General features: G+C 41.9%; 1 protein-coding gene across 1 annotated transcript; it reads left to right on the forward strand.

Moving 5' to 3' along the window:
- The first annotated feature begins 362 nt into the window (after positions 1 to 362).
- Positions 363 to 14,919, forward strand: LOC119529948 (toll-like receptor 2). Its single transcript, XM_037830859.1, has 2 exons — positions 363 to 608; positions 12,402 to 14,919. Exon 2 carries the CDS (start codon positions 12,418 to 12,420, stop codon positions 14,770 to 14,772), a length of 2,355 nt encoding a protein of 784 aa, XP_037686787.1. The 5' UTR covers positions 363 to 608; positions 12,402 to 12,417; the 3' UTR covers positions 14,773 to 14,919.
- Positions 14,920 to 15,197: the final 278 nt, after the last annotated feature.

A 15,197-nucleotide genomic window follows, 5' to 3' on the forward strand; every position in this document is an offset into this window, starting at 1 on the left:
AACGAGAAGCGTGATTCACGGAAGAGTTTGGGCTTCCAAGGATGGAGAAGAATCCGGAGTGGCGTTTGAAGACGGTGATGTGGAGAAGACTGGATGCCCCAACCTTCAAGAAAGCACTGGTTGGGCACCTTTGCCCCTGCTTTGGCTGCCAAATCTGCCTCTGTGCAGAAAATCCCACTTGGGGCCTCGCACATCTTGTTTCTCCCCTCCCTATCCCGCGCGGCGGGCGCGCCCCGCTCTGCCCCACTGCTCTCCTCGGACTCGAGGCCGATCCCAGCCGGGCACTGGGCAGGACCCACCGACTCCGGTTCCCGGGCCCGCCTCCGGAGTCACCTGACGGAGCTGCCGGGGCTGTGGCGGCCGCGGCGTCCTCGCGCCACTGCGGCCTGGCACTGGCACGGACGAACAGGTCCGGCACCACCTCTCGCTGAGCGGCGGCGCGCTTCGCGGAATCCGCGGTTCCCGCTGCGGGGGAGAAGGGGGCGCCCCGCCGCGGGGACTTTCCTTTTCACTGGCTTCCGCGCCCTCCGCCCGCCGACGGTGTCCTCCGGGACCGACCCCCAGGCAACAAATAGGCGCGGCCTGGCGCGGCTCCGCGCCCTCCCCAGGTACGTCGGTACCTTCCCACCAGCGCCAGGGACTCGGGCGCGTCCCGCTCGCGTCCCTGCCCGGCAGCCCCACCCTAGTCGGGCTGGACAGGGGTGGGGGTTGTCCCGGCCCAGAGGAGTGCGCGGGGGACCCCGGATTCCGGCTTAGCTGTACTGTGGACCCCAGCCTTAGGTCCCGGCGAAAACTGGCAGAGGGAGCATCGGCTGCCTTCCACGTCGACTCTTCGCGGCGCGGTCTATGAATTTGGAGACTAGGGAAGGCCGCGCTGCGGTCGGATCTCGGGAGAAGCAGGAACACCCAAAAGGGGCAAGGGCGTGCAGAGAGTAAACCCAGCTCCTGGCGAGCCCGAGGTCGGGGCCGAACGCCCTGCCAGCTCGGTAGAGGGGAGCTTCCGCTAGGCTGGCGGCTGCAGGCGGCCGCGTCTCCCGGGAGGGCGCTAGGGAAGGGCTGCCTCCCGCTCGCGGCCGTGTGCGCCCTCCCCGCCGCCACGACCCCTTCCCTCGGAGCCGGGATGGTGGGATGTGGGAAAACCTTTCAACTCGCTGGTCGGGTGGAACCTGTGCCTACTGCAGGGGGTGTGTCCGCTCTCTTTGGTTACAGCTAGGATGGAACTTCTAAAGGTTGGACTTAAGCCACCAAGGCTCAGAGGCGGGAAAGGTGCAGGACTCGGGGTCTGCAGGGGACCCCCAGCCCGGCCTCTGCGCGGGGGCGGGCTCCAAGCTGCTTACACGTTCCTTCACCCTCAGAATTTCTAGTATGTCTCTGATTAGAAAATAACACAGCATTTAAACAGAGACAAATTAGTTTCTTTAAAAAAGAAAGCGCTGGAATTCCCCTTAGAACTTCTTCAGTTTTATAAATGAGAACTTGTGTTTTTGTGTCTTTAGGCCAGGGAGATTTTTTTTTCCTATAAAACAAAGAAAAAGAAATTGTTCCCTGTGCAAACAACTCAGCCAGCTGAGATGACTCTAATCTTGCAGAAGATTCTGACTGCACTATTACTAGCTCAGATCTTTACCAAGGAGCAACTGGAAAACAGGGTAGCCAGATTTGAGAGGCAAGACCTAAAAAAAAGAAATAGCAGACATCCCGGGTATTTGAGAAATGATTTATTCCCCAGTATTTTAAGTTTCTTCCTGTTCTGTGCAAAGAACATATGCATGTTTAATTTTATGAACATTGCAGGAAGTTAGCAGGTTTTCCTAAGTTCCTAAGATATCAGTTTATTTTTGTGCTATATCATTTAAAACTTTAGCTTATTTGGCTAAATCACTTTTTTATTTTAGTCATTAAATATGATTTATTGTTACATGGCATCCTAGGTGTACTTCTTCATAAGATCTTTTAATAAATATAAAACTATTGTATTTACTCCTCTCAGATAGTAGGCTTGCTTATAGAAATTGTTTCTTCCTAGGATCATTGAAAATTTACATTACCTTTCTCCTCATACCTAAAATGCCATGTCCTAGTTGCTGAGAGCTCTGTGAGATAAATATGATGCCCATTATACCTAAGTCTTTCTTATCTATTATTATATTTAAGAAAAATCCAACTGTTACTTCTTGCAGATTACTCTTACCTGGTTCATTTTTTCATCTTGTTGAAGAATATATATTTTTAGCTACTTCTTTCAATTAGGGTCTATGGATAAAAATTCTTTTTAGAATTTCAGTGTCTAATAATGTCTATTTCACCTTCAGTTTAACCAAGTAGAGACTTCTAGATTGACTGGTATTTTTCCTCAGCCCTTTGAGGTTATTACTCCATTGTTTCTTGGCATCTATTGATGCTGATATGAAGATGTCAGTTGATAACTGGTAATTTTTGTAGGTAATTTACTTTTTCTCTGATATCTTTAAAATTTTTCTTTTTATCCTTAATGTTCTGCATTTTTATTAGAATATGGCAAGGCAAGGCATTTTTATTCTTTCATTATAAATGAATCCCAAGCTTGTGTGTTTCTTCAATTCTGAAAAATTCTCAATTATGTATTTGGATTCACACCAGCATCTGTTGCAGGCTTGGGGTTCTGATTTTTTGCAGGTGATTACTAGTAAGCTTGCTTCCTTCTAGGTTGAGACCCTGGCACAAAAAAGTTTTAGGTCTCTATTCACATATGATGTAGCCTTTCCCCTGCATGTGGCTTTGTGGAGAGTCCACTTTCAGTTCTTTACTATGCATTGGGCCATGGGACCTCTTTCCACTCCTGCCTCACCCAGGCATTATAACTCCACCCTTAAGGGAAGGTTGTGGCTTTGCTGTAGACCACAAGACATCAAGTTGCTCTCTCTTCTGGATCAGCAAATGCCCCCAGAATAAAAGTGGCCTCAAATGCCAGTCTTCCTTCTCCAGATTTCCACCCTTTCCTGGATCCTTTCCTGGATCTTGGACATCTTCAAGCAGATGATTTTTATACTTTGTCCAGATGCCATACCACCATATAGATATGATTCCACTGAATTTAATTTTAGCATAATCCTTCCCTTTCTCAAGTGTCTTACATTAAGGAGTTCTCAGCCCCAGGCTATTATGTCCTAGGGGAGTGGGGAGAGAAAGAGAGAAGGAACTCTGATTTTAAGTGTCAAGTTGGTAATTGTAGTTTTATCATCATCAATAATTCTTATTTGTAGAAAACTCACCATGCATTAAGTACCATCTAATATTTGTATGAACAAGCCCAAGATATCTCTCTTAAGAATTTCACATTTTAAAGAGGAAAAGCTAGGAAAAAATAAAAACAGATGCATTGACCTTGCATCTTAGCAAGATCTAGCATAGATTTCTTAAGATTTGTGATATTTATACCAAAAGGGGAAAAAAATCAAATAACTTTTGGTTGCCCAATACAGTTATACCAGAAGGAACTTTTTTCCTAAAACTGACTAAGCAGAAAGGTGGTGGGGTAAATAGAGTATCAAACAGTAATAACAATTTCATCCTAACCCTGTTGATTTTAGAGGTGGGTGCAATAAAAGACTTACAACCCCTATGGGTCAGTTTCTAATGTCTGTTGTTTCTGCTCTTCTTATACTTATTATCTTGCCTCCTTTTATGTCTGGTTAATTTTTATTGTATACTGGACATTATATTTAAAAGTTCTTTGTGGAATTAAATTTTAAGCTTAGGATGATGTTTTCTTCTAGAGAAGATTTTCCTTTGCTTCTACCAGGAACTATGAGCACTAGCATTCCAGAATCACCTTAACACATTTTCAGAGATTGTGACCATTTGTACCACCCAGATAACTGAAAGCTGTGCCTCAGTCAACGTGAGGACTGGTTTTCTTCTAGGTCAACCTTACTCCCAAGGTCCATTCTTTCCAAACCTCATCCGTGGCTGCCTCAGACCTTAACCTTTATCTCCCTGTACTTCATCACATCAAAAGTGCTGATCAACCTATCAGATACCTTCCTTTAAATGCCTATGCTTACTGTGTTCAAGAAAATAAGAGACAAGATTGAAAAATTTGGAAGACAATTGCAAACTCTAAAAAATGACATGGTAGCTGTGAAAAATAACTGAATAGAAATTGTAGGGATTAAAAATGCAATAACCAAAAATTTAAAAATCAATGGATGAGTGTAACAGTAGATTAAACAAGGGTGAAGAAAGAATAATAAACTGGAAGATATATCAGAAGAAAATATCTAGAATGAAGTTTAATGAGACAAAAGGAAAGAAAAAAATAGAAGAGAAAAAGACATGCAAGACACAGTGATAAGGTGTAGCATACATTTACTTGGAGTCCCAGAAGGAGAGGAGAGATCATGAAAGACATGATTTCAAGAAGCACAACATAAACCCAAGCAGGATAAAACAAGTCTACACCTAGACACATCAAAGTAAAATTTCAGAAAATCAAAGTCAAAGAACAAATCTTAAAAAAATTAGAGAAAAAGTATAGGCAACCTTAAAAAAAGCTGCATTTCAACTGATAGCAAACTTTGTAACAGAAACAAAAGTCCAAAGACAGAATTATATCTTCAGTGTGCTAAGAGAAAATGACTGCCAACCTAGAAATCTACTGAAGATAACTTTCAGAAATGAAGATTAGAAAATTCAGAAAAACAAACATTGAAATAAACCATCACTAGCAAACCTTCACTAAAGGAAATACTAAATAAAGGGTATTCTTCAAGGATAAAAATATATGATCTCAAATAGAAGGTAGAGAGGCAGAAAGAAATGAAGAGCAAAGAAAATGGTGAGTATGTAGGTGAATCAAAATGAAAAATGACTAAAAAATCAATAAAAATTACTTACACGAAGTAAACATAATTATAATACATGGCCATCTTTAACTCAGGAGGGTACTAGATGGATTTAAAGTGTTCTAAAGTCTTTACATTGGCCAAGAAGAGGGTAAAAATACATGTTAACATTAGATGTCCACTAGGATTCACATTGTAATCTGTTGGTTAACTACAAAAGAACAGTGGAAGAATGTGTAACTTCCAGACTAACAGAAAAAAAAAATGTAATGGTTAAAAAAATTTTTTTTAAAGAAAGCCGGAAATGAGAGTTGAGACAGTATAAAACCCATGAGACAAGAAGAAAGTACATAGTACAAAGGTTTTAAGCTCCAACATATCAGTAATTATATTAAATGAAGAGGATTATTCTTTAATTATCAGACTGGGTTTAAAAATAACAAAACAACAACCATATGCTTTTTTCGAGACACATTTCTTAAGGAAACTAAAAGTTTTAAAGTGAAAGGATAAAAGCAGTAATTAAATGAAAGTGGTGTAGATATAGTAACATCAGACAAAATAGACTTTAAAGCAGAAAACATTACTAGAGATAAAGAAGAACATTTCACTAGGATAAAAGGTTCACCAAGGAGAGGTAAAAATTCTGAATTTATGAGCACTTATAACATGGCATAAAAAACATAGAGACACAAAGACAAGCCACAATCATAGTGGAAGATTTTATCGTACCTCTGTCAGTAACTGATAGGAAAACAGACAAAATATCAGTAAGAATAAAGAAAATTTGAACATGATTATTATAGTTGATATAATGGACCAATATAGAATACTGCTTCCTATAGCCTCTGAATTCATAGAACACACACAAAATCAGACCATTTACTGGACTATAAAGCAAATTGCAACACATTTTAAAAGATATCATTCATACAGAGTATGTTTTTTGACCACAATGCAATTAAGGTAGAAAACGATAACAGCAACAACAAAACCTATAAAATTCCTATATATTTGGAAATTAATCAATACATTTCTAAATTACCCAAAAGTCAAAAAAGAATCAGGCCTGTACTAAGCCCAGGGCATTCCAGCAGGAAATAGAATTCCGGTCTCCTAAGGGTGCCTGTAGGATGGAACAGAGAGTGAGCAGGAGCAGGGGGTCAACGAGCATGGTGATAGGGGGCTAGGATGTCAGACCCCAGACCTACTCTCACACAGTGATCTCAAATTTCCTTCCCTGTCTCCCCACCCTACAGATAAGATACTCTCATGAACCCACTCACACAAAAAGGAATTAAAAAAATCAGGTGGGAAATTAGAAAATATTGTAAGCTGAATTGTAATGAAAAAATTGCATTAAAAATTTGCCAGATGCAGCTTAATTTGTGCTTACATGAAAATTTATAGTCTTAAATGTATATGTTAGAAAAGAAGAATGGCTGAAAATTAGTGAACAAATATCCATCTCAAGAAATTAGAAAAAAACATTAAAATATAAAAATCCAAAAAAGCATAGAAAGGAAATACTAATATGAGAGTAGAAATTAATGCAATAAAAATAGAGGATTGGTGATGTCATCAACATGGCAACATAAAACATACTCTGAAAAATATCTCCCCAGAGATTCAGTGAATAAAAGGACAAATCCTACTTACCATCTGGAGGGTAGTGGAGTCTGGAAAAGGACTCCACAAGTGTTGAATCAAAGAAAAATAAAAATATCAGGTAGGGAACTTCTGGACCCACAGATCCTCTTCCCTCCCACTCACTCAGTTCCAGGCACTCCGGAATTGCTCAGAGGCAGTGCCCTGTATCCCTTCCACCTCCCAACGGGACACAGACTATAAATCTACTCACAGCAGTGAGTCAGAACCCCACACATATCCAGGCACAGGGACCCAAGTCCACAGAAACCCAGGGAAGAGTGTGGCATACTAAGAGCCTCCCCACCCCCACCCTGGGACAGACCTGGGTAGAACTGCAACCGGCACGAGTCGCAACCACTCAATCCAGCTACTGTTGGCTGGACCACCTAAACATAAAGTGGACTTTTTGGAGTTTCTCACCTTTCTGGATTGACCCCATCTGGTTTCCTGGGGCAGTATACCCTAACAGGGAAGAAACAGGGGCAGAAACGCCTCATAGAAAAAAAAGGGTGGTGGTGGTGGAGAGTTTAAACGGAACTGCTCTAAGATAAGAGGGTCCCAGAACTGAAAAGAGTAAGGAAAACAGGGCACTGAGTGAGGGAGACAATTTAAACACATCATAGGAGCTAGGAAGAAAATTCTGCACAAAAACAAACAGAACAGATCAAGATTCCTGGAGAAGGAACAGAGGAAAGGAAACTTTATCCTGTAAGTGAAACAATTGCACAAAAAGTGCAATTTTAAAAATTGTACTGCATATCAAGGACAAGAATCAGATGAAGAGGAGCTGAGAAAATCTGTTCAGTTAAACTTGGGCTATTCTAAAGATCTAGAATAAGTTCGATCAAGAATCAAAGAAGAGCCTAGTTGGCCTCTTTGGATTTTAGAGACAACATATTACTCATTTGGGTGTGGTACTCTGGCCCGTTTACCTAGTGACCATTTACCTAGTGACCAGGAAAGTTTCTAGTTTTGAGTGGGGACTGGAAAAAGAGGAGGCTCTGCAACAGGTCCAGGCTGCTGTGCAAGCTGCTCTGCCACTTGGACCATATGATCCAGTTGACCCAATGGTGCTGGAAGTGTCAGTGGCAAATAGAGATGCTGTTTGGAGCCTTTGGCAGGCCACTACAGGAGAAGCACAATGCAGGCCCTTAGGATTTTGGAGTAAAGCTTTACCACCCTCTGCAGATAACTACTCTCCATTTGGGAAACAGCTGTTGGTCTGCTACTGGGTCTTAGTAGAGACAGAATGCTTAACCATGGACCACCAAGTTACCATGAGACCTGAGTTACCTATCATGAGCTGGGTGTTGTCTGACCTGCCAAGCCATAAAGTTGGGTGTGCACAGCAGCACTCCATCATAAAATGGAAGTGGTATATACGAAATAGGTCTCGAGCATGTCCTGAAGGCACAAGTAAGTTACATGAGGAAGTGGCCCAAATGCCCATGGCCCCCATTTCTGCCACATTAATTTCTCTTTCCCAGCCCACAGCTTATGGCCTCTTGGGGAGTTCCTTACAATCAGTTGACTGAGGAAGAGAAAACTTGGGCCTGGTTTACAGATGGTTCTGCACAAAATGCAGGCACCACCCAAAAGTGGACAGCTGCAGCACTGCAGCCCCTTTCTGGGATGCCCCTGAAGGACAGTGGTAAGGGGAAATCCTCCCAGTGGGCAGAACTTTGAGCAGTGTACCTGGTGGTTCACTTTGCTTGGAAGGAGAACTGGCCAGAAGTGTGTTTAAATACTGATTCCTGGGCTGTTGCTAATGGTTTGACTGGATGGTCAGGGACTTGGAAGGAACATGATTGGAAAATTGGTGACAAAGAAGTCTGGGGAAGAGGTATGTGGATAGACCTTTCTGAGTGGGTAAAAAACATGAAGATATTTGTGTCCCATGTGAATGCGCACCAGAGGGTGACTTCAGCAGAGGAAGATTTTAATAATCAAGTGGGTAAGATGACCTGTTCTGTGGATACCAGTGAGCCTCTTTCCCAAGCCACTCCTGTCACTGCCCAATAGGCTCATGAACAAAGTGGTCATGGTGGTAGGGATGGAGGTTGTGCATGGGCTTAGCAACATGGACTTCCACTCACCAAGGTCGAGCTGATCACAGGCACTTCTGAGTGCCCAATCTGCCAGCAGCACAGATCCACACTCAGTCCCTGATATGGCACATTTCCTGAGGTGATCAGCCTGCTACCAGTGGCAGGTTGATTACATTGGACCACTTCCATCATGGAAGGGGCAGCGATTTGTTCCAACTGGAATAGATACATACTCCAGATATGGGTTTGCCTTCCCTGCACGCAATACTTCTGCCAAAACTACCATCCGTGTACTTATCCACCATCATAGTATTCCACACAGCATTGCTTCTGATCAAGGAACCCATTTCACAGCAAATGAAGTGAGGGAATGGGCACATGCTCAGGGAATTCTGTGGTCTTACCATGTTCCCCATCATCTAGAGGCAGCTGGGTTGATAGAATGGTGGAATGGTGTTTTGAAGACTCAATTAAGGCACCAACTAGGTAGCAATACCTTGCAGGGCTGGGGCAGTGTTCTCCAGGAGGCTGTGTATGCTCTGAATCAGCGTCCACTCTATGGTGCTGTTTCTCCCATAGCCAGGATTCATGGGTCCAGGAATCAAGGGGTGGAAATGGGAGTGGCACCACTCACTGTCACTCCAATGATCCACTAGGGAAATTTTTATTTCCTGTCCCTACAACCTTAAGCTCTGCTGGTCTATAAGTCTTCATTCCAAAGGGAGTGCTTTCACCAGTAGACAAAATAATAATTCCATTGAACTAGAAGTTAAGACTGTCACCTGGCCACTTTGGGCTTCTCCTACCTCTGAATCAACAGGCAAGGAAGGGGATTACTATACTGGCTGGGGTGATAGATCCTGAATATAAAGGGAAATAGAATTGCAACTACACGATGGGGGTAAAGAAGAGTTTTCCTGGAATACAGGATATCCCCTGGGGTGGCTCTTAATACTACCATGCCCTGTGATTAAAATCAATGGAAAACTGCAACAACCCAAGCCAGGAAGGACTACCAATGGCCAAGAAACTTCAAGAATGAAGGTTTGGGTCACCATACCAGGCAAAGAACCACGACCAGTTGAAGTGCTTGCGGAGGGTAAAGGGAACATGGAATGAGTAGTGGAAGAAGGTAGTGATAAATATGAACTACGACTACGTGATCAGTTACAGAACCAAAGACTATCGTGATGGCATGAATATTTCCTCCTTGTTTTGTTATGCCTATGTTTGCATTTGTACATAAAATACCTTTGTTTTCTTCTCTATCTTACCCCCTTATCATATGACAAATGTTGTATTGTTCATTTTGTAGTGTTTAAGTTATAGGAAATCAAGTTTAAGAGTGAATGTTACCCAAGGACTTGCACCCTATTCTGGAGAGATTTAGTGCACTTCTGGTTGTACACAAAACAGCTGAGTATTGTTATATGAAACATATGTCTGTTATCGTGTTCTATTTAGAGATTAAGTATGGTTTAAGATGATGTGTATAGCTGCCAAATTGACAAGGGTGGACTGTGATGGTAGGTTCATGTGTCAACTTGGCCAGGTGATGGTGCCCAGGTGTCTGGTCAAGGAAGCACTGGCCTAACCATTACTGCAAGAACATTTGTGACTGGTTAATAAACCAGAAGGCTGCTTTATTAAATCATCAATTGACTGCATCTGTGGCTGATTATATCATCAAAGGGAGTGTCTTCTGCAATGAGAAAATGTAATCAGCTGGATTTAACCCAATCATTTGAAGACTTTTAAGGGAGAAGAGAGAGAACTTTCACTTCTTCAGCCAGCCAGCCTGCCTTTCCTGGGGAATTCATTGAAGATTCTCGTCAGAGTGCCAGCTTGCAGCCTACCCTATGGAATTTCTCTATTTCAGCTAGCCAGCCTCTCCTGGGTAGTTCATCAAAGACCTTCATCAGAGTTGCCAGCTTGCTGCCTGCCCTACAGAATTTGGACTCATGAGTCCTGCCTACGGAATTTGGACTCCTGTATCCCCACAGCTGCATGAGACACTTTTATAAAGTCTCATATTTACAGGTATCTCCTGTTGATTCTGTTTCCCCGAGAACCCTGACTAATATAAGCCTTAACACAAAGCTCAACTTAACAACAAAAAGACAAACAACTTAATTAAACAATGATCAAAAGACTTGAATAGACGTCTCCCCAAAGAAGATATACAAATGGCCAGAAGGCAAATGAAAAGATGCTCAACATCATTAGCCATCAGGGAAATGCAAATCAAAACCACAATGAGATACGCATTAGAATGGCTGCTATTTAAACAAGTGGAAGTGTTAGGAGGAACAGGAATACTCATTCATTGCTGGTGGCAGTGTAGAATGGTGCAGCCACAGTGGAAGACAGTTTGGCAGTTACTCAGAAAGCTAAGTATAGAATTATCACATTACTTGGCAATTCTACTACTAGGTATATACCCCAAAGAACTAAACTTGGGGACTTGAACAGATATTTGCACACTGATGTTCTTAGCAGCATTATTCACAATTGCCAAAAGTCGGAAGCAAGTCAAGTGTCCATCAACCGATAAATGGATAAAGAAAACGTAGTATATGCACACAATGGAATATTATTATGCCATAAAAAGGAATAAAGTTGTGATACCTGTCACAACATGGAAGAACACTGAAGACATCATATTGGGGAAATAAACCAGACACAAAAGGACAAATATTGTATGATCTCACTGATATGAACTAATTAGAATAAACAAATCACTGAGTTTAGGATCTAAAATATAGGTTACTGGGCGATGGGGTAGGAATAGGGAATGGGAAGTTAAGGCTTAAAATGTACAGGGTTCCTATTTGGAATGATGGAAATGTTTTGGTAATAGATGGTGGTGATGGTAGCACAACATTGTGAATATAATTAACAGCACTGAAATGTACTTAAAAGGGGGAAATGTTGAGTTGTATATATGGTGACAGAATACAATTTTTTAAAAAATCCATGGAACTTCACTACTCAGTGAACCCTAAGTTAACTCATGAACTACACAGTTAATAGCATAATGATAAAAACATGCTTTCATCAATTGTATCAAATGTCCCACGCTCATCCAAGGCGTTAGTAATAGGGTAGTACATGGGAATCCTGTATTTTATGCATGATTGTTCTGTAAAACCACAACTTCTCTAATAAAGTAATAAAGCACCGAGGAAGAGAGCGTTTTGATGGTCTGACTGTACCTCAATCTAGCAAATCACCATGCTCTGCCTGGGGTTCCTGCCTTACCTGAGTCAGATGGGAGATTACCAAGGCTCTGTCACCTGAACAGTAGTAGGTCTAAGGTAGGGCTGACAGGCAAGGAACCTTTTTTTTTTTTTTGGTCAAAGAGCATGCTACTCTTGGAGTTGCATTCAGTGAATAGTTGCCAAATGAGAGCTGGGGTTTGGCTCTGTAAGATCTCTATGAGTTGAGGTGACATTGAGACAGGGCAGGGGAATATGCAATCCTTAGAAGGTCTGAAATGAAAAGGTGAATTTAAATCCATATTAAGCCTAGCACATTTCTTAAACTGCTTGCTTGTTCATTCTCTGTTCATTCAGTTATTCATTCTTCCAACCATGTTTATTGAGTCCTGCTCTATACTCCCTGATGTTATTGTGACTTTAAAGCCATTGCACAGTGGTGTCTATCTGTTTCAGTGATGCTGGATGTGTCAGAGAATTCATTTTTTATACCCATTCATGTGTTCCATTTCCTTCTTTATTTCCTGGTAACTGTGTGTGTGTGTGTGTGTGTGTGTGTGTGTGTGTGTGTGTGTGTGTGTGTTCGATCTTATAAAACATTTCTCCGGAATCAGAATTAGGAAGAAACCCCATCACTCATTGGCACTGTTTTCTATTCGTAGGTTGAATCCCTGGACAATGCCATGTGCCTGGTGGACAGTGTGGGCCTTGGGAGCCATAATCAGCCTTGCCAGAGGAGTGTCCCCTGACCAGGCTGCTCTGTCTTGTGACCCCACTGGAGTCTGTGACGGCCGCTCCAGATCTTTACACTCCATTCCCTCAGGACTAAAAGCAGCTGTGAAAAGCCTTGACCTGTCCAACAATGAGATCACGTATGTCAGGAGCACTGACCTGCACTTGTGTGTGAATCTCAGAGTTCTAATACTCAAGTTCAATAGAATTAATAGAATCAATGATGATTCTTTTTTTTCCCTTGGGAGTCTCGAACATTTGGATTTATCCAACAATGCCTTATCTAATTTACCATCCTTCTTGTTCAGGCCTCTTTCTTCTTTGCAGTTCTTAAACTTATTGGGAAATCCTTACAAAGAACTTGGGGAAACATCTCTTTTTTATCATCTAACAAATTTGCGAATCCTGAAAGTAGGAAATATTTACGCGTTCTCTAAGATTCAGAAAAAGGATTTTGCTGGATTAACTTTTCTTGAGGAACTTGAGATTGTTGCTTCAAATCTCCAGAGTTATGAGCCAGAAAGTCTGAAGTCAATTCAGAATATAAGTCATCTGATCCTTCATATGAGGCGGCCTACCTTACTGCCAGAAATTTTTGTAGATCTCTTACGTTCTTTGGAATATTTGGAACTGAGAGATATTGATTTCGACACTTTCCGTTTCTCAGAACTATCCTTTGTTGAAATCAATCCGTTGATTAAAAGATTTACATTTAGAAATGTGGGAATCACTGATAAAGGTTTTAACGAAGTTATGAAACTGTTGAGTTATGTTTCCGAATTGTTAGAATTAGAGTTTGATGACTGTACCCTTAATGGGGTAGGTGATTTTAGTGAATCTGTTGTGGACGAAATTAAAGATCCAGGTAAAATAGAAACATTAATAATACGGAGGTTGCATATTCCACAGTTTTACTTATTTTATGACTTAAGCAGTATATATTCACTCACAGGAAATGTTAAAAAAGTCACAATAGAAAACAGTAAAGTTTTTCTGGTTCCCTGCTTACTTTCACAACACTTAAAATCATTAGAATTCTTGGATCTCAGTGAAAATTTGATGGTAGAAGAACACTTAAAAAACTCAGCCTGTGAGGGTGCCTGGCCCTCCCTACAAACTTTAATTTTAAGGCAAAATCATCTGAAATCATTAGAAAAAACTGGAGAAACTTTGCTTACTCTGAAAAACCTGACTAAACTTGATATCAGTAAGAATAGTTTTCTTTCTATGCCTGAAACTTGTCGATGGCCAGAAAAGATGAAATATTTGAACTTATCTGGTACACAAATACACAGTTTAACTTACTGTATTCCCCAGATACTGGAAATTTTAGATGTTAGCGATAACAATCTCAACTCATTTTCTTTGACTTTACCACAACTCAAAGAACTTTATATTTCCAGAAATAAGTTGAAGACCCTACCAGATGCTTCCTTCTTACCCATGTTACTAGTCATGAGAATCAGCAGAAATACAATAAATACTTTCTCTAAGAAGCAATTTGTTTCCTTTCCCAAACTGAAGACTTTGGAAGCAGGCGGAAACAACTTCATTTGCTCCTGTGAATTCCTGTCTTTCACTCAGGAGCACCAAGCACTGGCTGAGGTCCTGGTCGATTGGCCTGAAAACTACATGTGTGACTCTCCTTCCTACGTGCGGGGCCAGCGAGTTCAGGACACGCATCTCCCGGTTTCCGAATGCCACAGGACAGCACTGGTGTCTGCTGTGTGCTGTGCCCTCTTCCTGCTGCTCCTGCTCACCGGGGTTCTGTGCCACCGTTTCCACGGACTGTGGTACATGAAGATGATGTGGGCCTGGCTCCAGGCCAAACGGAAGCCCAAGAAAGCTCCCCCCAGGGACATCTGTTACGACGCTTTTGTTTCTTACAGTGAGAGGGATTCCTACTGGGTGGAGAACCTTATGGTCCAGGAGCTGGAGAACTTCAACCCCCCCTTCAGGTTATGCCTTCACAAGCGGGACTTTATTCCTGGCAAGTGGATCATTGACAACATCATCGACTCCATTGAAAAGAGTCACAAAACTGTCTTTGTGCTCTCTGAAAACTTTGTGAAGAGTGAGTGGTGCAAGTACGAACTGGACTTCTCCCATTTTCGTCTCTTTGATGAGAACAATGATGCCGCCATTCTCGTTCTTCTGGAGCCCATCGAGAAAAAAGCCATCCCCCAGCGGTTCTGCAAACTGCGGAAGATAATGAACACCAAGACATATCTGGAGTGGCCAGCCGATGAAGCTCAGCAGGGGGGGTTTTGGTTAAACTTGAGAGCTGCAATAAAATCCTAAGTTCCTTCCTTAAAGGCCAGCTTTCGTCCTAGTTCTGGTCTTCATATCATGAGTTATAACTAAGTTTACTCTGACATGATTATAAAAAAGTACATGAATGTACGTGGCACAAGAGAACTTGCTTATTAAAACTACAAATTTTATCTAGAGTGTTGTTTTATAAAATTGCTACCTGATTGAAATAACGGTTTTTGCTTTTTCTTTATTGTATAAGATGATTGTGATTTAAGTTTATTCTTGATACCTGAATCCTCCATAGCAGTTGGCTTAGTTCATTAGAAAATAGCACAAGGGAACTGAGGATTTCAAAGGAACATGTCACGTCAGTCAGCTCTCTGTGGGGAACCTGGTCCACGTCCACGGGGTGTGTTCTCCATCCCAACCAGCTGTCACTGCTTCTCTGTGCCACTGTTCTAGAGAGCAGC

This window comes from Choloepus didactylus, chromosome 3 (genome assembly GCF_015220235.1).
Source record: "Choloepus didactylus isolate mChoDid1 chromosome 3, mChoDid1.pri, whole genome shotgun sequence".
Classification (NCBI taxonomy): Eukaryota; Metazoa; Chordata; class Mammalia; order Pilosa; family Megalonychidae; genus Choloepus; species Choloepus didactylus.